General features: G+C 38.2%; 1 protein-coding gene across 1 annotated transcript in view; it reads right to left on the bottom strand.

The window, feature by feature from the left end:
* Nucleotides 1-212: 212 nt before the first annotated feature.
* LOC104579227 (fibroblast growth factor 10) overlaps nt 213-27,383 on the bottom strand; it is a 61,768-nt gene continuing 34,597 nt past the window's right edge. The window contains exons 2-3 of the mRNA XM_088534745.1: nt 8,345-8,448; nt 213-2,770 (exon numbers count right to left, since the gene is read on the bottom strand). Coding sequence (XP_088390871.1) covers nt 2,573-2,770; nt 8,345-8,448 — 302 coding nt within the window. The 3' untranslated portion in view covers nt 213-2,572. The remainder of the gene's footprint in view (nt 2,771-8,344; nt 8,449-27,383) is intronic.

The following is a 27,383-nucleotide window of genomic DNA, read 5'->3' as shown; positions in this document are numbered from 1 at the left end:
AAACCACTATTCATGTCATGGCTCCTCATAATGTCAAATAATGTCAAATGGCTCCTCATATTTTCCATTTTCAGATGCTGTGCAGCACAATGTTTTCAATCCTGAAACTGATTCAATCATGTTTATGTATAATCACTCCCCTGACCAAGTAATCTAGGTAGTTCTGTCAAAAGAGAACCTACTTTATATCCTAAGTGTTCTTAAAGTGGTCATCCAATACTACATTTGCTCAAGCAAACATTAAATGTTCACTGTGGGTGGTCCACTATGTCTTGTCATTTTTAATTATTGATTACAAAATTTAAACAACAGAAATTCCCTTTTATTATGGTAATTAAGTTTTGCTAATCATCTGCAGTTTCACTTGTAATCTGAAAATCTTACTTCCCTTTTTTGAAAAATCTCATTTGCTAAGAAGCAAGCTGAAGATAAAGTCAATGAAATACAATGTTAGCTATGAACTAAAACGTTGTGTCTCAACTTTCCGGTTTTAAAACAGCTGACTTTATTTGAGGACATGAAATGCAATCTTACCATTTTGTGTTTTGTGAGAAAGTTATTTTTTTGCCTTTTTAACAGCTAATATTTAAATAACAGATTAAGATTGAAGTGCTGGTTAAACATTGACTTAAATAAGTTATAGAAGATCCCAACAACACCAGCCTTTATAGAGGTCAAACATTCTCAAAAAGAAACATTAAGCAAGGCTCTCCTTTGTACCAAAATACAGTTTCCAAACAATAAAAATAAAATCAACTTTTTTACAACAAGAAAATATTGAAAATAAAACTGTAGCATCAATATAATCTCATAGTTATCAGTTAAAGTATTTAGAACAAAATTATATTATACTACTTTGTTTCTTACTACAGACACTGCAAAGGCTTATCTATTTATTTAGTTGAATACAATGGGAAGACAGTGGCACAAATTGGTTGATGTACTGTTTTCTATTTACCTGCTCTAACAAAATGAATCTCAATATGGTTACATTGATGAGCTATCCAGAGCTCTCTAAAGTTACAGAGTAAAGCAAAACATAAAACAAACCTTATGTACCTTTAACTGAACAGACTTCATATTATGCTTAACTTTATTATACTGCACTTGCTCAAGTTAAGCCATGGGACTAGTAACACTTCATAACAATGTGCTGGATATTATGTATTTTGAGCCTTCAGTTACTATGATGGGTATGAAAGGCACGCTAAAGCTGGACACCAGCATGCCTTTTGCATTGGCTCTCATATATAATACACATGTAACTAATAATCTCTGATAAATGCATGAGAATGATTTTGGATCCTATCCCTCAGTCCTTATTTAGGTGCTGCTCCCACTATATGCTGGTGAGTCTATAAGCTGGTAACAAGGACAAATGAGTGTATTAACTGACTAAGGAATACAGGACTGTGTTGCCTTCTCCCTCACCTTTCATAGGCCAAATTTCACACTTGGGCATTATATCTTGCTTAATTCTAACAACTGTGATTTCAGTGATTTTTAATAGGGCTCTGCACATCTAGGTTCCAGCCCAATCCTTGCTGCAAAATCTTTCACTGATTGCAGTGGATTAGATCTTAGTTCCAAACTGAAATCAAAGGCAGGTGGATATACGCTCAGATGTATTGATACCCAAGTACAGATGTGGCTCCTTCTCTCAATTTTGAAACAGCAGAAAGACCATTTGAACAAAGGAATTCTTGAAGTTGTTCTTGAATGCTGAAACCCTCTCCAACATAGAGATAACTCAGTACCATAAATCCAAGCACTGCTTGTTTGGTCTTTTTGCTTAAATGCAAGACAGTTTAGGAAAAAAAAATGGATTATACACATTAAATTCTGCCTTTAAAGCCTTGTCCATTACCTATTCTCAGAGTACTTATGAGGTTTTGACATTTTGATATTTATCTACCTCTTGCGAGTACTGAGGAAAATAACAAGGAAGCAAATGAGGAAATCATTTCGAACAAAAAGATATTTAACATCCTATTAAATAAATAACTTAGAAATAAAAAGGAATGAAGTTAGAACATACAAACAAACCATACTATTCGTTTTGTTAGAACAGTTTTATACTACTTTGCTTATATTCCTTAATCCTATCCATTCTTCCACACAAGGCTTCTCCATAAATGTTTTAATTTGTGCATATGATCCAAGTGCTTCCAGTAAATGCTTACGTGTCTAACTGTTCATTGGATCATTAGGCTTGAATGAGCAATTAAGGTCTTTGATATGAGTTAGTATTCCATAAATAACGTTCCCCCCGACAATTATTCAACAGATTGTCTCTCGTCCCTTAAGTTCTATTGCAGAGATAAAAAAAAATGCTCATATTAGCAATCACTTTTCTCTGGTTTGATCCAGCTTGTATCTTGATGTGACACTAAACTAATTAAAAGTATTTCATGTGCCATCAGTGACTACAAAACCTTCAAAGGCTTCCCCTGCTCTCTTTTCAAACAAGCAGATGCCTGCACTATTTCTTTGCATTTATTCTTCAAGAGGATTTCCAAATATTGTTGAAAAAGAGCCTTTGGTTCAGCTGCATCTAAAACAGTACCTTCATCTACGACATTACTACCATTGGAAGAAAGTGAGCTGAAGTGTTTTTCCTCCTTGTTTTCTGTCCTCTCTTTGTGGCTCCTCGTCCATTCAAAGCTACAAACATCTGCCTTCCATTGTGCTTCCAATTTAAGGATGCATATGTGTTATATCCATTTTCTTCTATTCTTTCCTTCAGTTTGCAATCACCGTTAAACTCCTTCTGTTAAAAGAGGGAAATAAATACACAAATTTAGAATAAAAACAATGTTTCAGAGTTGCAACATACTGAAGTTAAATAGCTTCTAAAAGTGTTTTGGACAATTTCAATGTTTTAAATAAGACATCCTTTTAGGATTCTACAATGTATTTACAGAAATATTTAACTGTGTCTGTAGCATTTAAAGCAACATCAGATAGTCTGCAGAAATTTAAACAATAAAGATATAATCAATTATACAATATTTAATTGAGGTAATAGAATGATATAATTCACTGTCACTTGAAATGAAACTGAATTGGAATATGGCAGCAATCCTAAAATAAACTCCAAGTCATAAAGTCAAAGTAGCAATCTTGGAATCATTCATCATATTTCAGCTCTAGCAAACACAAAACTTAAATATCTTGAATGAGATTATTAATACCATATGTTAAAAAAATCGGCATGGTGTAGGCCTATTTCTTATTTAAGGCAAGATCCTTTACACCACCATGACTGTGAGAAAAGGCCTTCTGAATTGTTGCAAATCACTGCTGTGCTCTTCTTATAATGGTTACGAGGCCTGTGTACTTTGCTGAGCTCAAGAGGGCCTTAGCCAAAAAGAGGAATCTCATATGACTGTATGTCTTCCTGAGAAAATCTTCAGTGTAATCTTATAAGCAATTATGTTTTTGGTACCAACAGTTAAGGTTTTCTATTTTTTCAAGAGAATCAGTTGTCAATTTGCTAGAAAGGATATAAATACAAGCATGTAAGAAGCATATGGGAGAGACTTTCCTGCCTCTAATGAAGACAAGAATACTTATTTTTACAAATAATTCCTACATATGAAGGAAGCAGTTTCATTAAGTTACTATTATTTCATTTAGAAAGCCTTTGAAGTAGGACATTTTCAGTAATTTAAATGACTACCAAAATTAGCATTTCTGCTGTTCCTGCATTTCAGCAAACAAGAAGTTATTTCACAGCTCACAAACAAAAGCATGGCAGAATCTCAGAGTGTAATCCACCTACGTACTTGCAGTAGAATCATAGAATCATAGAATGCTTAGGGTTGGAAGGGACCTCTAGAGATCATCTCGTCCAACCTCCCTGCATACGCAGGGTCACCTAAAGCACGTGGCACAGGACTGCATCCAAGCGGGTTTTGAAGATCTCCAGAGAAGGAGACTCCACAACCTCTCTGGGCAGCCTGTTCCAGTGCTCTGGCACCCTCACTGTTAAAAAATTTTTCCTTAAGTTCCTGTGGAACTTTTGGTGCTTCAGTTTCCGGCCATTTCCTCTAGTCCTATCAGTGGCCACCACTGAAAAGAGACCAGCACCATCCTCTGCACTCCCTCCCTTGAGGTACTTATAGACACTGATCAGATCCCCTCTCAGCCTTCTCTTCTCCAGGCTGAACAGGCCCAGCTCCCTCAGCCTCTCCTCGTAGGGCAGATGTTCCAGGCCCCTGATCATCCTTGTGGCCCTGCGCTGGACTCTCTCCAGCAGCTCCACATCCCTCTTGTACTGTGGAGCCCAGAAATGGACACAATACTCCAGATGCGGCCTCACCAGGGCTGAGTAGAGGGGCAGGATCACCTCCCTCGACCTGCTGGAGACGCTCTTCTTAATGCACCCCAGGATCCCATTGGCCTTCTTGGCCACAAGGGCACACTGCTGCCTCATGGTCAAGTTGTCGTCCACCATGACACCCAGGTCTTTCTCTGCAGAGCTGCTCTCCAGAAGGTCAGTCCCCAGCCTGTACTGGTGTCTAGAGTTATTCCTCCCCAGGTGCAGAACCTTGCACTTGGCCTTGTTGAATTGCATGAGGTTTTTCACCACCCAGTTGTCCAGTCTGTCCAGGTCCCTCTGGATGGCAGCGCAGCCCTCTGGGGTATCAGCTACTCCTCCCAGTTTGGTATCATCAGCAAACTTGCTGAGGGAGCACTCTGTGCCTTCATCCAGGTCATTGATGAATAAATTGAACAGGACTGGACCAAGGACTGACCCCTGGGGGACACCGCTAGCTACAGGCCTCCAACTAGACTCTGCACCGCTGATCACCACTCTCTGGGCCCTGCCATCCAGCCAGTTCCTAATCCACCTCACTGTGCACTCATCTATCCCACACTTCCGGAGCTTGCCCAGGAGGATGTTGTGAGGGACGGTGTCAAAAGCCTTGGTGAAGTCGAGAGAGACGACATCCACCGCTCTCCCCTCATCTATCCAGCTGGTCATTTCATCATAGAAGGCTATCAGGTTAGTCAAGCAAGATTTCCCCTTGGTGAATCCATGCTGACTACTCTTGAGCACCTTCTTGTGTGGATGCTCCTTCAAAGACACTAGTACCTTGTTAGCAGATAGTTAACCGCAAGGATGTCAGTCTTCTCAGCAGATGGGGGACAGAGGGGAAAAAGGAGGAGGACTGCAAAACACCTCCCCCTGCCCCAGGTGAGGAATGTCTGGGGACGGAGGTGAGGCTCACTGGCCTGTAGTTGCCTGGGTCCTCCTTCTTGCCTTTTTTGAAGACTGGAGTGACATTGGCCTTCTTCCAGTCCTCTGGCACCTCCCCTGTTCTCCAGGATCTTTCAAAGATGATGGAGAGCGGCTTAGCTATGACCTCTGCCAGATCCCGCAGCACTCTGGGGTGCATCCCATCAGGGCCCATGGATTTGTGGGTATCGAGTTTCCTTAGGTGCTCTCTGACCCAATCTTCCTCTACCCAGGGCGAGTCTTCCTCTCTCCAAACTTCTTCTCTTGTCCCTAGGGCCTGGGGCTCTAAAGGGCTGCCCTTGGTAAACACCGAAGCAAAGAAGGCATTCAGCAACTCTGCTTTTTCTGTGTTATTTGTAACCAGGGTGCCCATCCTGCCCGCCAGTGGACCCACGTTTTCCCTGATCTTCCTTTTGCTGTTAATGTATTTGAAGAATTTTTTTTTTGTTATTTTTAACATCCCTTGCCAGGTTGCGTTCCAACCGTGCCTTAGCTTTCCTTGTCGCTTCTCTGCATTCCCTATGTTCCTGTATTTCTCCCAGGGGACCTGGCCTTTTTTCCACATTCTGTATACTGTCACCTTCTGCTTGAGCATTGCCACAAGCTCCTTGCTCATCCACGCAGGTCTCCTGTCCCCTCTGCCTGACTTCTTACACACAGGGATGCACTGTTGCTGGGCGTGGAGGAAGTTCTGCTTGAAAACTAACCAGCTCTCTTGGGCCCCCCTACCTTCTAGAGCTCTAGCCCATGGGATTCTTCCGAGGAGGTCTCTGAAGAGGCTCAAGTTGGCCCTCCTGAAGTCCATGGTTGCAAGGCTACTTACAGCCCTGCCACCTCCTCGTTGGATCCTGAACTCCACCAACTCATGGTCACTGCAGCTGAGGCTACCCGCCTCCTTCACATCCAGGACTGTTTGTGCCTGGCTGTGTTGTCCTTCCATTTGATGGCAGGGTAGTTGAAGTCCCCCATGAGAACCAGGGCCTGTGACTGTGAGGCAATATCCAGCTGACTATAGAAGGTCTCATCAACCTCCTCATCTTGGTCAGGTGGCCTGTAGCAGACACCCACCACAGTGTCTCCCACATTAGCCTGCCCTCTAATCCTTACCCACAAGCTCCCAACTCGCTCATCCTCCACTCCCAGGTTCAGCTCCATGCATTCCAGTTGCTTTCTCACATAAAGAGCAACTCTACCACCTCGCCTTCCCAGCCTGTCCTTCCTAAAGAGCACATAGCCTTCCATGGCAGCGCTCCAGTCGTACGAGCTATCCCACCATGTCTCTGTGATTCCAATGAGATCATGATGGTGGGACCGCACACAGATCTCCAGTTCATCCTGCTTATTCCCCATGCTTCGCGTGTTGGTGTACAGGCATTTCAGGGTAGTAACCGAGCCCGCAGGTTTCCCAGGAGGGGTGAAATAGGACCCTCCGTGATCGTTTCCTATCCTCACTTCCCCACTAGCATACTCCCGTTGGACGCCATCTGACCTAGGCTGCGCGGTACTGTTCGCTGTGTCTGTGTGACACTCCCCTTCCCCCTTGATGCCTAGTTTAAAGCCCTCCTAACCAGGTTGGCCAGACTTTTGGCAGAGACGTGTGCCCCTCTTGCTGAGATGGATCCCATCATTTCCCACTAGCTGGTGGTCATAAAAAAGAGTCTCATGGTCATAGAAGCCAAAACCCTGTTGCCAAGCCCAGCGGCACAGCCAGTGGTTAATCTGCCATATCTGCCTTCTCCTCCTTGAATCCATTCCCCTTGTTGACAGAATAGATGAGAACACTACCGGGGCTCCCATACCTTTGACGGCCATCCCTAGGGCTCTGAAGTCACATTTGATATCCCTCAGTTTCCCCATGGCATCATTTGTGCCCACGTGAAACAGTACCAGAGGGTAATAGTCAGACTCCTGAACAAGCCTTGGGAGCCTTTGTGTGACATCCTTTATTCGGGCCCCTGGCAAGCAGCAGACCTCTCTGGATGAGGGGTCCGGCCTACATATTGGTGCCTCTGTGCCCTGTAGCAGGGAGTCACCCATGACGATCACCCGCCGCTTCTTCTGGGTGCTCCTTTTCTCCTTAGGGGGAGCAGCCTCGCAGCATGGACCTGACTGCCTCTCTGTAGACGGTCCCTTAGATGGGCCTTGGTTCAAGGCCTCCTCTATCTGATCCCCAAGTTCCAGGGCCTCGTACCTGTTGCATGTGGTCACAGGTGGAGGTGAGGTGGGCCGTGGAAGGGATCTTCTGCCACCTCAAGTGGGGACCTGTTTCCATTGTTGATCGTCCCTCAACACTGTTAATTCTGTCCCCTCTGCCCTATGGCAAGAGGGTACTGGATTTACAGACTGAATCGGGGGGTTCTCAGGGTGGCTTTCCTGGGAAGACTGCAGAACACAGCTCCACCAGTCTATTTCTCTTTCACATTCCCTGATGGCCCTCACCCTTTCTACCTCCTCCTTTAGCTCCACCACCAGGCTGAGCAGGTCGTCCACCTGCTCACACCTAAGGCAGGCTGTGTTTTCACCACTCCCCGGTAACATGGAGAGGCTCAGGCATTCCCCACAGCCAGAAACCTGGACTGCTGCATGTTTCTGTGGCGGTTCAGTCTGTGTCGCCACAATCTTCCTGGTGGAAGCTCTCCGCTGAGTGGAGACCATGGCTTTACCTGATCTCCCACTGCTGGAAGAGTCTGGGGAGAGGTTTCTTTTCCACACCTGGGAGGAGACTCCCTGCCCCCTGCCTGCGCTAACTGCCACGCCATGCTCCCTGGGGGCAGCTTTTGAAAACCCCGCCTGCCCTGCTGGCTCCGCCCCCTTACATTTTGAGGGACTTTCCACTTGGCTACTACTTAATAGGAAACCTGTCTGGAACAGTCATCATGATAAATACCAGCAGCTGCCTTGCTATGATAAGAGCCTAACAAGCAATGGGGAGTTTGTATAGACGGGATCTGTTGGTTTATTAGAGGATGAAATGTTGATGAACAGCTAATTTTAGCTCTAATGAGTAGTAATGCACAGATAAATGTGCTTTTGAGTAGTTAAGAGAGGGAGCTGTGCTGACTGTACCAAACCATTTTGAAGGTTAAAAAAAATACTTACAGAGCCATAGACTTTTCCTTTTTTGTTCATGGCTAAATAATAGTTGCTTTTAATGGACTTAACTGCCACAACTCCAATTTCCACAGATGTTATCTCCAATATGCCTAAAAAATAAAAATTGAGATATTTAATCACTTCATTAAAGGATTCTTTTACCATAGAAAAAGAGCAATAAACCTGAAAAATACTAAACTTCTAATAAACTGACCAACAAACTTTAGCAACATTCTTCTGCAAAACATTGCAAGAATATACACAAACATTGTTTCAATTAACATTTCCCTTGCTAACCCTGCATTATAAATCCCATAAATACTGAAACAGCTCAATTTTTCTTAGCATAGATTTTACTAAAATTTATCAGAAGAGACATATGAACCACAGCATTAAATTAAATATATAGCATATGTCAATAGAATGTTAGATTTACCCTAATCTTCAAAACCAGTGGTAAACTATTTATTCCTCATAGGATGTTTAGATAAACTAAATCTCTTGGTTGCGTTGTGCTGATAAATTCATTTTTGGCAAGTGTGTTGACATTTTGGGATATAGTAAGACTAACCTTAACGGCCCCATTATCTTTGTCTTTCAGATATCAGAAACATTTTACTCTGTTTGTAATAAATATGATTAAGGGTTGTTTTTTTTTTCTTTAAAACAACCTTTTTCTGGGATACTGGATGGCTCAAGGGGACAGTAATAGGAGACAGAGCTTTTCATGTCTATATTTTCAGTCCAAATGCATACTGCTTTGGGAGCAGTGGAAGTCATGACAAGTTACATAATGACTTTAGAGATTCCTTTTCAGTTATTAGTGCAGTAACTGGATGGTTATGTTGTACAGGCAGCATGTTTTAATCTAGGATAAATATAGCTCCAAAGAAATAATTTTTTAAAATACTTTATCCAGATAAGATGCCTGGCTCTAACTTTTCTCCTGATATTAAAGTTGTAGTAGTCAAAACAATAGCCCATCTAACCCAGTGGTCACACAGTTGCTACTCCTGGATAGATTACAGGAGAGGTAGAAATTTTAGAGAAAAACACCCTGGACCAGGCCAACAAACAATACGAGGAATAGATCAGCTGTAACGGTGATAAGTTGTCAACAATAATAAAAAAAAGTACTCATGGCAATTTCCTTCCAAATATGTGCTGTGTCTTTTGCCTTCTTTGATTTTCTACAGGAGTATTCAATCATGCCCTAAAATATCTGTACCCAAAATCAAACACAATTAAGTGGAATGCCTTAAGTGAATTACAACTATTGGAGGGCGAGAATGTAGTATAAACACTATCACAATACCCTCTTCTTTTTGTGTGATTGAAAGTTTTTTCCTTTCAGTCAATTCCTTTTATGTTCAATTAATTGTTGTAATTTCAACTGTGACACTAGTTAAACTAGTCTGGGTCCATCTCTAACAACAGCAACCAAAAAAAAAAATCTGATACTGGCATGATAAGGATTGTTATTAATTGTTTTATGTGGAAATGAATTAAACAGAGTTTTTTGTCATATTATCCTTGTAACAATAACACTATATTAGACCAATTCAATTGAATAAAATACTTCTGAAATTTTTGAGTGCAGCTGAAGTAGAATAGTGCTTAAAAATGTAGCTAATGCTGAATTAGCTTCTTTTAAATGTTTTGTGCTTGAATGATCTTGTTATACTGCTTTTCAATACAATACCAAAGTCTATGTAACAAAAATGTTTGTATAATCCATGAAAATATGGCAAATTTATTTTTACATATTTTGATCACCATCTTACACTCCATTACAGTCCTTAAGGGGCTGGCTGAGAAGAAGTCATGAGGAGAAATATTAGTTCATTTACATTAAATACTACAGGAATTGGTCTGGTTATAACTTGTGCTGTTTTACTGGAGCAAATGTAGCTGAATTCTTCAGAACTAGCATCAGTTTGATGAAATACAAACATGAAATACATGAGATCCATCTGATCATGGATATATTTTCATTGTTTCCTGTATTTGAAATTGTAGTTGAAAAATGTTACATGACTTTCTGAGATAAGTATGCAAATTCTAACTTCTGCAGTCTTTTGGGGGAGAGGGCATTTTCAGCTGATATTTTTATTTCAAATAAATGTAATCTATTATCTCTTGGGTGCAAGGGATCTAATTTGGTACTTATTTACCCTGCTTTTATTTATAACCCTCAGAGACTTTTATGTAGTTACATGCTTGTTACAAGCACCGATCTGGCTTTTGCCTAGATTGCTAATTATTCGGCATTATTTATAGATTTTGCTCTTGAGAAGATTCACTCGTGTGTGTGACAGAACTCTGATGAAGATAATGGAAATCTTTCTACAAGTGTCAGTGATGCAGGCAAAAATTCCAGCATTTAGAATGAGGGAACCGTTTGACATGGATCTACAAACAGAAGTCATAACATCTTTCCAGAACTTTGGACCAGACTGGATTCAAATGGTTTGATGTAATGATATGATTTGTTTCCATACTCTTGTGTCATTAAATTTGTTCAGAAAATATAAAGAAAAGAAATGAGGCCTTCACTGTAAAGCTCAAAACTGTAAATAGTGTTTTCACCCTCTAATGTAACTGACTTATTTGAGGGTAGAAGAAATTATGCTCTATTTACCTAAGGATTTTGTAGTAGAGCCATGAGCCAGGATTGGATTTCCTAGTGCAATAAGAATAATAGATAATTTCCATGGGCTCTGAGGTTAATACTCTGTAAATTAGTTTCATATTCTTCAAGTACTATAGGTTTAAAGATAAAGCCTTATACATAATCACAATCTGAAAGGATGCTAGGATATCATCAAGCCTACTCCACTGCAAGCAGTTAGGGTAACTGCTCTTGGCAGATAGGTTGTTTCAAAAGTTGAGATTCTACAACCTCCCATGTTTGTTATCTTTGATAAATTGCTCCTACTTGCTTTTCTCTGAAGAATGAATCACAAAAGACTTGTCAAACTTTGACCCTTTCAGCATCACCTGTTTCTTTCCTTCTTTTGAGTACTGGACCACTTTGTCCACTCTTCAGTTTACATTAATATACTTATAAAATGCTATCTTTATTTCCTTGTATGTGATTTTATGCCATGGTTTGAGCTCAGGCATTTTAACGGTTTAAGATTTATCAATACAACAAAATGTATAAAGAAAATAATTTCCATGTAATAACTTGACTTGAAATTAGACTTGATAATGAGCAGTACAAAAAATTAATATTCTACAGTGGGAAAATTCTCATTAGTAGTTGCTCTCTTCTCTAGTTCCATGGCCTTTGGAAATTTGAAAAGGTTTATAAAATAATAATAATAATGATAATAATAAATACTGTGGCCTTCATTATGGTTTTAAAACAGATAGTACACATTTTATAGTCATATATCTGTAAACTTCAGCAATTACAACTAATCCCCTTCAACCACATCCACTGTATAAGCATAGTTTTCAATACACAAAGAATTTCCAACTCATTATAATTAGAAACATTTTAAATATCAACTTGTTATGTGCCCTATAGTCATGCATGTATTCTCTTTACAGGTTAGAAAGACTAAAAACATATTCTCCATAGAACCCAAATAGATTTAATTTAAATAAACTGTGATCATTATATAAATGACAAGGCAACAGAAAACTGACTGGCTGTCTCACCTCACACAGAGGGACTATAAAAAAGAAAAGTAAAAAAATTATTCTTGCATAATTCTGTACACTATTTCCAAATGTCTTTGGTTGTTATATGCATGATAGTATGAAGAAAAAACACAAAACAAACAAACAAACAAAAACTCTAGAAAATCTTGGAACTTGTATGACAATATGCCAAGCAATTATTTAGAAACCAGACAATTTGAGAAAGTATCAGATATTTTATCAAGGCACTACTGCATTGGACCCACACATGCTCTGCAGAAAGAACAGAACCACTTGATGCTGGGACCAAATTGGACTTCTTCATATTGTGAGACAGTGACCAATTTTCTGTAGCTGTAATTTCTATAATGAGTTACTAGAATGCACTTTAAATGCCTGAAACACTAGACAATGTAGAGGAAGGGGATCACTTTCCATCTTCCTCCCCCATTCTGGGTCTTCTGCTTTCAGAAAGGATCCCATACACGTGGCAATCCACACGCAGTCCCTTCCCTCCCTTGCTTTCTGCTTGCAGAAGTACCACAGATGAAGGGTGAGTTCAGTTGGATGGAATGTGATGATGACTGAAAGCTTCTGTAACTTTTCCCAAATAGTGACAAGACACTGCTGCGCCTTCAAAGGCAGCTGCTGCTCTTGAATAATTGGAGAGAAATAATTTGGGCAACATTCCTCCAAGATAAGTTTAGTGAAGTTTGACTCTTTTTACTCTAGTGAGCTTGTTTGGAGGGATTCCTTTGACTGGCAGTGGCTTAGGTCAAATTCAGTTGGTTATAACACGTAACATTAAAGACATGATAGTTCAAAAAGCTTAAAAAGAGAGTGGTCTGGAGAAGTGAGAAGATTGGCTGGATATTTCCATGAAAGAGAAGAAAGAAGTGCAAGGCCATTGAGTCTGTTGCCTTTCTGCTTCATTATTTACACCTGCACAAAGCAAATTGAAAACAGTCCCAAAGGAAGAAAATGCTATTCTCATTTTTATTTGTTTTGCCAAAATGCTGCTGACAAGATAGAGGAAGGTGGTGTGTAGAAGACAGGACATATCTAAGAAACTGAAACTGAAGTGAGGAAGATTTGCCTTTTGGAAGCACTTTTAAGAAATCAAAGCAGTTCCACTGATCTATACTGATTTGGGGGTAGTCTTTGTAAGCCAATTTAAGACACAAATCTTACAACAAAATTATTTCCCTATATCCAGACATATCCAGTAAAACCCACAATACCATAATTATGTCCAGAAATCCCCAAAAAAACATCCTGGACCACAACCTGAGCTTTGACTTAAAATTAGAGCTTTACATAGTTAAAATCTGTTCAGTACTTTTCATTTTTATATAATATTTGCCCAGACTTCCACCCTGTCTGCTGTAAATCAGAAGTGAAAGTACTGAGCTAACACAAATCAAGCTGATAATGTGTCATATTTAGATCGACTATATCCAAAATGTGAATCTCCCATGAGCTTTCCTGTCCAGTTTCCACATCTGATGCATGTGGAAAAGCCTGAGATAAGCATCCAAACTTCCGGAAGGCTGTGGGAACAGGACCTCTGAGCCTTCCTGCATTAGTACACTGTTAACACAAGAAATTTACATGGACCATATAAAAGACTAAATTATTTGATCCCTTTCTCAAATCCAAAGAGGGAGTGAAGGGAAATAAGTCAATTCTCCTTTCCTTATCTGATGCTCTTATGACTTTGGTTTCAGAGCAGAGCAAGGACCACTCAACCAAGACTCTGTGGGAGTACATGGAAAGGTGGCAGCAGTACTGTACATGAGAAGAGATAACCTTATTAGTGATCCAGTAGCCAGAGTAGTTGGTTAGCAAAGGAGAAGTTTATGTATCAAAATGGTAGGAAGCAATTTAGGCTAGTATACATCCTAACATGTAACTTAAGGAATTAATTCAGGAGCACAGCTAGCCTACATTTTCCATCTAGTCAGTGGAGCAAGATAGATATCTCCAAAAAAAGTTTTGAACACCAATACTTCTTTTAAATACCCAAAGTTAGGTGGGATAATCTTAAGCAAAGAAAAATGCAGAGATGGACTCTGAAAACACATCTATGCTGTCAGTTGAGTAATCTGTGTGGAATCCTGAGTTGCCTTTCATGATCAATATGTTCACCCTCTGCATTTTATCATTGGCATAAGTTTCAATATGAATAAGACAGCAAGCTGAAAAGAACTGGCTGGAGTTAAGGCTGTGCCATTTGTTACCCATCCTAACACACAATGAAAGGATAACAGGCAGTAGCAGTGCAGAATAAACAGTCAAAAGGCATGGTGACTGCTAGGCAAAGTACCCATCCATCATCTGCAATCTCAGGAAAGACAGGCCTTCACTGCTGCAGTGGGGCATTCTGGAGGACTAGAGAGTTGTCAGAAGTTCCTAGCAGATATATACAGATATATACAATTGCAAATGAGGCCCAAATTAGAATTAAATTGAGTCAATTTCCAAAGAGGCACTAACAGGTACGAACTGACTGAAGGAGCTTTAGTACTACAGTAGTCAAAGTACAAACAGGTGAGAAAAAACATCCTTATGGGACGATGTATGATCCTTATGCACAATATCCACAAAACTATGCTATATGAGGACAATATGATAAAGAAGGGTTCAAACATTCTTTCCACCTTTTCTACTCAATCTTCCATATTTAAAAACTAACAGCAAGACATCCTAATCAACCATCCAAACCTAGTCATCCACTTCACCTTAAAGTGAATGTAATATCTGTTGTGATTCCAGCCAAATCCTTGTTAGGCAATATGTAGAAGGCTAGCATGTACAAAACCTTCTTTCTCCTCTACTTTCATCTCAGAATCATCTATACTTTCACTTAGGCTCCTGTTAAGCGCTGCACAAGGCATCTGGGCAGTTGGTGAAAACTGGCTAATAATCATATTCACATCTTGTGGGATGTGCTGGTGCATCCATACCTGACTCTTTGTTTAAGTTTCTTCTGGTTAGTATTTCTACAGACTTTGACTCATAGCCAGAAGACTGGTTTTGTCGTTTCTCGGTTCTAAGTGTCTGACACATTGCAAAGGCAATGTGTTGTCTGTATGGTCTCATGGCAAGGGCATGGGGGATATCCTCTCATAAGGCCTCGCATGAAGGTTGGTAAGGAACCAAACCTGGCTTGCCCTTCTCTGCAGTGCTTCTCAGGAGTGGTGTCTGGAGCGAGTAATCCACCTGAATGGAAGGTTCATCTCTGAAGAAAATAGTTAATACCAAAAGAAGCTAAGAGTGAACTAAAGTATGTGCAATATGAATGATCAGCAGTGCTGGATCCAAATCCATTTGGGGAGCTACATCAGTTGGCAGTGTAGACTTAGCCTTAGACAACTATGAGGATGAGCTGTTGAAGAGCAGAACTGTCATGTTTCTGCCTAGGGTTTTGCATGTTGACACAGACTCCTGAGAAATTTCAGAGCTACAGTGCTGCACAGGCAGTCCGTGCAAATATAATAAATTTAGAAATTTCTATGCCCAGTGATTTATTGTTTGTGCATGAACCAAGTCTATATCAGCTTTATGGTACCCATGCTGTGCAGCTGATGTACAGATAGCAACAAATAAATGATAAAAACAGGGAACAAAAATAAACAGTTTTCTCAGGAAAGTAATCAGTATAGTTCTGGAGGTATCTGTATTCAACATACAATGCTGACATGATAAAGCCTGCTGATTATACTACACTACTCATGATAGTAAATATGAAAGGGAACTGGGAAGAACTGAAGAAGAATCTCAGGATACCAGGCAACAGGGCAGTAAAATACCAGATGAAATTCAATGTAGATGAATGTGAAATAATGCATATAGGGAAGAGTGATATTAATTTTATAAGCATGAAATGATCTATGACCTAGCTATTCCTTCTCAGTTTTCTAATAAATAAGTCCTATGAAAACTTCAGGTCACTACTAAGCAGTGGTTGCAAAAGCAAATGAAAGTTATGTACAGGAAAGGAAACAATATTTAAATCTACCCGTGCTTGCAGTTTGAATACCATGTGCTGCCCTAGTCTCTCATATCAAAAAAGCCTGGAGAAGCTTCAGGAAAGGGCAATGTGCATGATCAAAAATAAGAAGCAGCTATTTTTTGAGTAATGACTAAAATCGAGGGCTATTCAGATAGGACAGATAGGTACAGATAGGACTTGGGGAAGGGAAAATCTATAAAATTGTGGGCAACCTTGAGAAAAAGAAAAGGAACAACTATGCATTGTCACTCAAGTGAAATTATTGGGCAATATGCATAAAATTAAAGATTTTTTTTTCATATTTTGCTTGTTAGATTGCAGGTAAAAATATTGTGTCTGTCAGTTTACACAGATTGAAAAAATGACCAGAATAATTAATGCAAAACAAACAAACAAATCTAGGACAAGTAAATAGAGAGATGCCATAATTAGTCTCTGAATTTTATGCTGATGGATGCTAGGAAAGTATAACAGGGAGTTATCACTATATACTTGTTCTGTTCTCCTCTGTAGACTTTTGCTACTTGTACTGTCAAAGATGGGAAACCGAAGTAGATAGACCATTAGCCAGAAGCAGTGAGGCTGCTCTTTAATTCTTAGTTATACACCCTTTTACATAGGGAAATGGGAGAAAAAGCCGACATGGATTTGTCAAGAGCAATTTCTGTCAAATCTCTTTTTTCTTTTTTTGACTGTGTAACAGATCATAATGAGCCTGCAAGTGGGCTTTTGACACTGCATCACATATTACATTTTCATAAATACAGTAAGTTCATACAAAACTGTATTTTAAGTGGGATAGGAAGTTGCTAGAAAATATATTTAGAGAACAATTCTTAATAATTCACTGCCAAAATGGAATGAGTTATTGAGGAAATCCAAATACAAGATGGAAAAGAACTGCAGAAAACCCTCTATGGGCTTAATGGACCACAATCTGGGTTTCAGTCAACAGTGTGAAAAACAATCATCATCCTAACACATTTAAGAATGAGAGACACAGAAGAAAGTCCATTTCATCCAGCACTTCAAAGGTCTCAGCTAGGCTCTGTGCTCAATTTTGAGTACTGTATTTCAAGATACATCTAAAGAGCAACTAGCATGGCCATAGGTCTAGAAAACAAAGTTTGTAAAGGTAAATTAAATAAATTAGTATGGCTTATCTTAAAAAGAGGTGACCAGAAACAGAAGGTGTAACTTTCATATACTTGAAAAGTAATTGCAAAGAGGAGAGAAACACTCCATACTCCTTGTCCATGCAAGATACAATAGAAATACTGATAAATAACAAGAATAACTGAACAAAAGAGTAAGAGAGGGTATTAGGTATTAGGATATTATTTTAAGAAGGATGGTGACAAGGGGATGGACTTGAGACTTCTTTCAGCCCTACAAATCTGTGGTTCTATATACTAGAAGCTAATCAAATGCTTCTGAAAATCTTGGGCTTGCTGTACTATTGGGCTTAGGCACTATTCCATAGAGTACTTGCAACACTTCCAGAAAAATGGACTTTCAGCATCTCTGAAAGCTGGACTCTCACCTATACTTTATACAAGACTTAAAAAAATGTATATTTCACAAAGCAGGCTTAGAGATGGAAAGTGTTCTACGTGACAAACTTGGAAAATATAATTCTCAATGTCTATGTTCCTCTTTTCACTTCTGGTGAATTATTTTCTTTCTACTCATCATTTTTGTGTGCAACTAAGAATCACAGTGGCTGCTTTTAAACTGTCAGTCTAGTTATTTTTTTTATTTTGCTGTTTTGAAATCTGTGTGTGCCAAGACCATGCTCTTGGAGCTTCTTGCTGTGTATAAAAAACTCACAATAATCAACAGTTACAAGACACTGCTAAATCTACTGCCATGCATCTCTATAATCATAATTCACTTCCAAGGCATTATATGGCAATCAGACTGCCTGATCCCAGTTATTCCCACCTGTCCGCTGTCACGTGTCTATAAAAAAAAGAGATTCCCTGAAGTAGGCAGAAGGTAACAAATCCAGCCTCTGATTAAAAAAAAAAAAAAGAGAGAGAGAGGAGAGAGGAAAGCTCTGTATCAGAATAGAAATTATATTGCCAGTATTTCCTTCTTTTTGACAACATAGTGACACCAATATATTAAATAAACTATTTTCAAGATATTAATAATTTTCATATTCCTTATGTTTCATGGACATACTGAACAACAGGTTGTACTCTGTAGAGTCTTTAGTAAGACAAAGAGGAAGAAATCCTTGTTTGCCAGTTCTCTAGTATCAAAATACAAGAAATACAATACAAGAAATTCCAATAATTTGACACAAGGATCTACAAGCTGTCAGAGCCACTACTGCAAATGTCAGCTTACAAGACCCCACGCACAGTGCCCTCAACAAGCACTTAGAGCATGGCTGTTTTGAATATCAATCTCTGATTTCCATTATAATTCCAATGTTGTGGGACATATAAAAGACAGATTCATGACCACATTGCCAAATTGAGGCAATTCCTGAACAGTCTAGCAAATTCTAAGACTTCAAAGACTGACCTAGGCTTATCTAATATTTGTCCTTCCTTTTTAAACACCATTTCTACAGGAGATATCAGGCCAGTCTATAGATGACCAGACTGGCATAATTCTCTGCTGGTTCACCGTTATTTCTTTGGAAATATCTTAAATCCAATGTTCAGAAATAGAAAAATTTAATGAACAGTACACTTTAATTGGTGGAGCCTCATCTTTTCTGCTTAGTTAACATATGACATTTGTATAGCCAGTAATCAGCACTGTCCCATAATATACTGTAAACATCAACTGATATGTCAGAAATTCCTTATTGTTGTGCTGCTTCTAACCAAACATACCTAGCTCTGAATATTAACGGAAAGAATTCTTACAGATCTGTGGGCCGTGGTGGATTAAATCTACCATTTTTCCTAGCATAGGAACTAATAATTTGTCTCTCTTCTGCTTGCTTGGCTATTATCTCATAACCTCTAGAGCTTAGTTTACATGACATCTCCAAGTCATTCATTATCAAATCTGAATGAAAATTTCTAGCATGTGTGAAAGGAGAAGACAACTAACACGAATGCATAAACCTTGCTTCCTTAAGAAATCTGGCTAAGAAGAAACAGCTAGGCTAAACCAAATCCCTGGTGGATTTATTACAGGATGACTCTTATAATGTCTTCCTACTCAACCCTCATAAAATATTTCTTACAATGTACTTTAAAAAAAAGACTAATACCTATTTACTCTTAACAGACATACCACCAAATGCCATTTCCCTTTGTATAGTTGCACATATTCACATATACAACTGCATTAGTGTAGAATATGTTTCTATACATATTGTAATCTATTTGAATACCCTGAAGGAGTGTGATGCTCATTCTGGAATGGTCAGGTAACAGTCGCTAGGATCATTTTTACAAGCCAGTGAATCTCATTACTTTAAGGAACTGATAATTTTGCAGTATTCATTCTTGAATTCCACTTCAGCTTTTTATCCAGATAGGCCGCATGTTTATTAAGAGCAAACTTCTCACGTATCTTAACTGATCTGAGTATCAATCTCTGATTTCCACTGAAATAATTAAAGTGTTTTTGAACATATAGAGGATTGCCATACAGTAATTTCGGTTGGAAAAGGCCTTTGGAGGTCATCTGTTCCTAACTCCCTGATCAACAAGGACAACTTCAAAGTTCTATTAAGTTGTTCAGATTTTTCTTTTTGGTATCTATGCCGTCTTTCATGTGGCTATTCCAGAAAAGAGTGAAGTGAATTCCATGACTGAGGATCCTTAAAATCCATCTTCATCAACAATCTCTTCCAAAAGTGAATCTGCCACGTGCAAACTGAAACCAGTAGAAGTCAGAGGATAGAACAGGAATCAGATTCAGAATCTGGTCCTGATTCCTCTGTAAATGAATTAGAAGCATTCAGCTTGGAAAAGATTATGGATTTTTGACAAGAAGGTGGCTAATGGGACACAGTAAAACATATGCAAGAAGACAATGACAGATTATTCTAATTTCTCTTCCAATATGTGGATTAGGTTACATCCACACAAGCACTATGCTTTGATCTCAAACAGTTGTGAAGGTGAAGGCTTCTGGAGGTCTCATACTCTAATTATGCCTGACTTAGACTAACACACATAGGAAGTCAAGTTCTGTTAGCCGTTCCACCTTTCACCTTACCACATATCTGGGAAATATTCAGATCAAGATCATAACCTTGCATCTTGGCATTAGCTACCTAAAAAAAACATTAGGATATCATCAACAATTTGCCTTTGACTGGGAAAATTAGAAGCATATTTGAGATGTAAACACTGCTGTGGCACTAATATTGCTGGTAATGACTAAAGGCCACTAATTTTATTATAATGGAATAAACCAAAAGTGACAGTCTTTTAGTCCATGCCCATTTTAAGTTAAAACAAGATAAGGAAATCCCAGTGGGATATATCATATTCTGAAAGAGGCGGAAAGCTGGGAATATTTAGATGAGTATTTTCAGTGAGGTCTACAAATGAAAAGCAGCATGTCTATAAAGTACTGTAACAAATTTGTGGTCACACAGCAGAAGTGGGGATAGGACCCAGATCTTCTTGCTATAACAAGCCCCTCTATCACTTGAACTTAGAATTGTAAACAGGAACAGGCTAGACCTAACCAAACCCTAGAATCTATGCTATAGAGGGCAGAATTCATTAACCACTTTATTTCATATTCATTAGCCATTTTCTTAGATCATCATCACTATCATTATTGTTTTATTCTAAGAAAAAATATTCAAAGTCAGATATTGGTATATATAGGAGTTTAAGGTGTCCTTAAACTTTAAGGAGCTGAGGCTAGATACACTTACAGAAACAGAGAGAGGCTTCCTTTCCCCTTTGACTTCCAAATCAATCTTTAGATCTCGGATCCAAGGTTGGGCCTAAGATAGGAAGAATTTGCTGTTACAGTCATACTTGCAAACCTTCCTCATTTCCAAAATTATTTCCTGTGCTGGTGTTTCTGCTCTTTTTTTTAAAAAAAAAAGAGCAGAAAAATAAAATACACAAGTAAAATACACAAGTAAAATACACAGAGACTGAGCAGTGATCATTTTGTGGGATCTGAATCTAAGAAAATTCTTCAGGAATAAAGAACAACATTTTAATGAAAAATGTTGATCAGCATTTGGAATCAGCTATCAAAGGAAACTAAAGATTCTCCATATCTTGATTTGTCTAAACCATGACTGATGCCTTTTTGGTCTTTTTGTATAGATGAATATTCTAAAAATCTGCTGTGTATTACCAATTTATTGACTATTTATTTATTTGCTCTTTGTCTTCAAGTTGTACTTTCAGGTTAGAGTTATTGTGAAAAATGGAATTTCCCTCCAGAAACAAGTGTTTCCCAGGCTATCAAATTTTCCCATCAATAAACAAAAAGATACTGATTCTCTTAAATCATGAATCTGTATGTGTTGTTAAAGGTGTTGAAATGAGATACAGCACATGTTTAGAAAAGCATCTGTCCCACATGTTTATTTTCTTAAGCCTTTGATGTGTTTCAAATACCAGTATAGTCAATTCCTCATTTTCCCCGTTGCTGTGCAAGTTCAGAGAAAAACATAAAAGGCTGAACTGTAACAAAAGCTTCCTAGCAGCTTTGAAGTGCAATGTAAAGTTTTAGTATAATTATCAGAAATAGTATAATATCTTAGCAAAATACACTACTTTTTTTGTTAATTTTTGATCATTTATCTTCGGCAGACAAAATAATTGAGGATGGTGGAAATAAAATATATCTGTTTTGGGGACAACTGTAGCATATGGCCTATATACTGGCTATAGGACTTTTTGTGAAAAATTCAACTGCATAAACCAAGTGTAACAAGCAAGTTCAGAGTAGAAAACTCTAACTGTGAAGGAATTTGTTTCAAAATGAAAATAATGATTTTACCTAAAGACAGATTTGAAAATCATTGCTCCTCAAAAAAAAGTAGTATACATCTCTACATTGATGCATGAAGGTACTAGGTAGGTAACTCTCTAGAAAGGATAAATACAGAGACAAAGACTCCACTGGCAAATATCACACCCCAAAAAGGAGGTGGAGGGGAAAGGAAGAACACAGCCTGCAAAATCCAAATACTTATTTTTAAATTAATTTATGGAACTTTTGAAAAATTACCAGATTTAACTAGGCAGTCAGCTGTTGAACTTTAATATCAAAAGTTAGTCTGCCATTTAAGGATAAAGCGGGTCCAATCCTGCCATCTTTACCCATCAAGATTCTCCTTCATCCTCACTGTGTTGCCATGTCTGGAACTACAGGATAAAACAGTGCTAGAATGTAAACTGACAAAAAGAGCAAGTCTACAATTAATTCTAACTGCATATAGCTAAAATAGTGAATACTGACTTACATTTAAAGTAATCTTGGCATTCATTTCCTTCAAACAAGCAACTAAGCAAAATACAGCTTTTTGAACATCTGTGACAATAAAATTCAAAGTGGTACATATGTATGATGTGCAGAAACAACATGTAAAATTGCATGTGTAGGTATTGGAGGTAAGAATTCAAATGCTGGAGAGGAAAGAAAAATACCACAGTACAAACTGAAAATAGCTCTTCTCAAATCCTTAGAATCCATTAGCACTTATGAACAGACAAACTTCACTAATATCACCAGAACAACTAAAACAACACTGTAAAGTTTTTGAGGTGGTACAAAGAATGTTTTTTTTTTAAAAAAAAAGTAATTTGTTAACTTAGAAGAACTAAGAATCAGAGGAAGCAGTATTGAGTGTATGATGAGTGTGAGGCATTCCTAAAGCAGGCTAGGAGATTACACTGATTTATCTAAATCATGTAATTTTAATATAACATCTTAAGAGGCTGACTCTGCAGATAAGACCAGAATTTCCTTAATTTCCTTTTGCAAATCCTCTGTCTATTCGATCTCACTTGTCTCCATGCCTTTCCTTTCTCTACCTTTTCTTTGATTTTCTTTTCCAAGAAGAGAGACTACTCTTCCTCTAGTACTCTTTCCCTTAGCTTACTTAACACATTCACTGCTTAACAAAATGGTATTTGATAATAAATAAATAAATAAATAAATAAATAAACAAATACTATATTTACAGCCATCACATGATTCACAGGAAATCTCTTTTATAATGGGATTAGCATCAGAGATTTCTAGGTGTTGCCACAATGTAGATCATTTTGCTAGAGATTATTACTTAAGCAAGCAATAAAATTGATACTCTTGCAGTTTAAATGCTCAAATAAGCACTCATATTCCAGTTCAACACATAGTGTAAGTAAAAGGCAAACAATTTATCTCACAGCCACGCTGTCTTGAGAAACAGCACATGGGCGCAATTCCTGCTGGATAGTTCCTGGGTATTGACCTCTGGACTTCAGGCACCTCCTGCATCCTGTGTTTCCTGTGAGATGCTCTGCAGTTGGTTCACAGGGTGCTCCAGCCCCGGTGACTTTGGCTATTGGTGCTCAGGCTAGTTGTGAGCTACTTTGAACAGCTCTGGAGCACTATGGAGAAAAAATACATTCCAGAAGAAATCCCACCCCTGCCGTTTAAGTCTCTCTGCTTCTCTGTGTTTAATTATTCTCCTGCATTATTGCACTCTGTCTTTATGAGGTCCACTGATTTAGGTGACCAATGATCTTTCCATTTTCATTTCTGTGTTATTGTGTCTTCAGGTGGTATTTATGAACTGCTATGTGCTTGTGACGACCTGACCTGACCAATTTTACGTATCCTTTTATGTACAAGCAACTCAAAATACAAATCATTTCTAAATTCAACACTAAAATCCAACAGTTACAAGTCAAATCTTTATCTAAGTTTGAACCTTCAATATCTACGTGCATCTTGTTCAAAACATTAAAGTATGTGTAGGAAAACATAGTTCTTTCACGTGTATATCCGTGTTTAAATTTATCACCATATACCTTATTATATTTGTGTTGTAAAAATATAGACCTGTGTCAATGTTAGCTAGTGAAAGCTAGCAAAAGTTCATGAAGATCTTTATAAATATTTCACATATAATTTAGAAAAGTATTCCTAAGATCAGAAGCATATACAACTGGCTGTGAAATCCCTGGTATATTTCATATCAGAAGCCAAATCATTACACAGCTATCAAATTTTTCATGCTTACAAACTATTTTAAACACTTACAAAGCACACTAGTTGGTAAAGAATATTTCTGATACTCAAAATGTCAAAGAAAAAGAAAAGTTACAGCATCACCCGTGCAGACAAAATTATAATGACCTCTTCTAAATACTTCATGTAGTCAAGGGCACAGGGTGAATTTGCTTCTCTTAAAATCTGATATATTTCAGCACAGGCAAGAGGCACCATTTATCTTCCCTTCTCATATTTCTACCCACGGGACAGATGTCAATGTTGTCTAATGGCTAGATCTGGTCTAAGCTATTTCCCATCTGGAGGCAGTCCAAACAAAAGAAATAACAGCTAGAACTAGAGGAGGATGCCTTTTAAAAAGTATTTGAAAGTTTTTCACTAATTATCGTGATCTTTTCAGCTCAGCTATGTTTATTCAACTTTTAGCAAACAACCATGAAAAAGATGTTTTGATATTAGTAACATAGATAACATATACATATATCCAAATATGCTTAAAGACCCTAATATCTATTTATAATAAGCTAATTAATTAATATTAGGCTCATTAATACAGGTTTGTATCATTCTCATGCTACAGAAATTTTCCTCATCAGCTATCCCAATGCATGATTTTTCAGGAATCTCAACGCTAAGCAGAAGCATCACCAAGCGACATAAACAGAGAATAAATAATGAAAACTCAAATTGAGAGACTACATTGCTGCTTCAGCACAGGCCTGAAGTGTGCTCATATAGTACATTCACAGGCTTACTGCAGATGCATCATAAGGGCATCATCAAAAAATTGGTCTGTACATGGACACTTCATTAATAAAAAAGAGATCACAATGAAACATTTGGCTGGCTTTTCTGAAAATGAGTTGTGAAATGTAATTATGAAATGTAGTGTCTGAAAATGGATGTACAAAATAACTGGAATATATAGCTTTTTCTTCCTGTGAGCCATGTTCAGGGCTAGCAAAAACAGTGGTGACAGCAGTTTTTGTAGATGTATATCTGCTATACTTAAGTTTCAAGCTTTTTCTCTTACTTCTCCACATAAAAGATATTCTTTGCAGCCTGGAAGTCTTGTCAACATTGGAAACAATCTACTGCCTGAAAAAAGGCTCATGTCCCTTAAAACATTGTGAATAATAAAGATCAGATCTTATTGGATATTGCAGAATTAGTAGTAGATATTACAGGATACAAGGACATTCACAGCTCATCATACAGCTTTGCCATGTTCATTGCAGCTTTATTTTTTTGTCAGTACAGTTTTTAAGTGAGAAATGTACCATGACGTTTAGGACTGGCATGAATTTTCAAAGTTTAGTTCTGTGCTAGCTCTGCTCCCGTTAAAGTTCCCTGTTGAATTTCTTTCAACCTTTCACCCCCTACATTTGTAATAGTTTTATCAGTGTTCATTTGTTAAAGGTTTGGCCTTAAAGGACTCCCTGCATGTATCAGGTGCTAAGTAAGTTTTCATAGAATCATAGAATGCTTAAGTTTGGAAGGGGCCTCTAGAGGTCATCTAGTCCAACCCCCCTGCACACGCAGGGTCACCTAGAGCACGTGGCACAGGACTGCGTCCAAGCAGGTTTTGAAGATCTCCAGAGAGGGAGACTCTACAACCTCTCTATAGTCCTCCTATTTTGCTCTGCCAGAACAGGGGCCATGCACACCATCAGTAACGACAAGCAGATGCTGTTTTTCATGGATACAAGACAGGGACTCCCAGCCCTAGCTCATCTTATTGCCAGTTTCTTGTCTCTGTGCAAGTTCAAAATGCTGTGAACGGAAGGTGGGAGCAGCTGTGTCAGATGTTTTATAAAACTTTATAAAGAATTTATATATTCATACAAATATATAAAGCTATTTGGACATCCATGCTGTGGGTCTTTTAGATATAAGAACAGATAATCTTCTGATTTCACTGTGTTATACAAAAATCTGAATAGCATATTGCCTTTGAATCATGAAATTTGCTTAAATAATATTACAACACTCCCCATTATTAAAAGCATCCACCATGCTCTTGTTTTATACGTGGAAACATACAAATCTGTAACTGATTATTTTTTAAATTAAAACAAATCTAATTTAAATATCTGCCTTAGTTTTCATTTCACAAATATTTAATGAGAGAGTTCAGCTGTATGACAACATACACTAAGGCTGATACTAAAATCATGCAATTTAAATGAAGCAGTATATTTACTACTGCATGCTAATGAATGCTAGCAATCTCAAACTACTTTGCTACTTTGCAACTACAAGAGGACTTTTCCTAGCACAGAAAGCTTGGGCTGCCTGTGGATGCAGGGGTCTGTGTGTATAAAGAGACTAGGGTATAATTAATTTTATCTAATTAACATTTAATACCGAAATAAGAAGAAGCACTTCCAAATCTCATTCAGGATATCTCATTTTGCAGAGCTCTGTATTCACACTCATTAACGACTCCTGGTCTCAAAGGTTTCTATCCTACATATATATTGACAAGATGCAACAAATAGCGAAGTGAGCTCCAGTTAACATTGAGATAGTGTGATGAAATCAATTGGTAACTGTATTCTGTGCATATTGTGATATATGAATTGAAAGCAGAGCCTGGTATAATGGTATTTACAGACTTTCAAATAGCATAACTCTTCTCATAGGTGAGAAGGAAAAGATGAGAAAAAGCAATAACAGTTGGAAAAGTTGCAGTAACGGTCTATGACTAACAAGGCTAGCAAAGCCCTAATAAAGCTTTCTGGAGATAACAGTCTTCAGAATTCATATCAATGGACTTTATTCAATGAGTCATAGCTTTGTACTAACACTATTTCTTTGTGCAGAAAAAAATACTCTAAAGAAAAATTCTGGGCATAATAATGCCTGCGTGAGAAAAATGAGTTGGAAATTGTTTGAGGGAAGATTGGTGGGAGATGAGAGAGAGCAATCACAGTGAGATCATCTCCAGATGTCAGAGACCTGAATCTTTGATGGCAGCCATGTGTCCAGTAAGGCCCTTTGAGACTAAACTGTGTTCAGAATAAGATGTTGTCAAGGACGAGTTCAAAGTCACGTTGAAATTGCTATCCACGATCATTTTTCAGGAGGATACATGCTCATCTCTGAGGCAAAGGAAGAAATTTGATCCTTTGTCATCCATCCCAAGTATACAAAATTTTTTTATGGATCATTAAAGTTTGGAAACACAGAATGGGAATC

Source organism: Tinamus guttatus, unplaced genomic scaffold, assembly GCF_059628265.1.
Source record: "Tinamus guttatus ecotype Peru unplaced genomic scaffold, ASM5962826v1 Tinamus_guttatus_pri_ptg000598l, whole genome shotgun sequence".
NCBI lineage: Eukaryota > Metazoa > Chordata > Aves > Tinamiformes > Tinamidae > Tinamus > Tinamus guttatus.
This window is presented reverse-complemented; position numbering and strand designations above follow the sequence as displayed.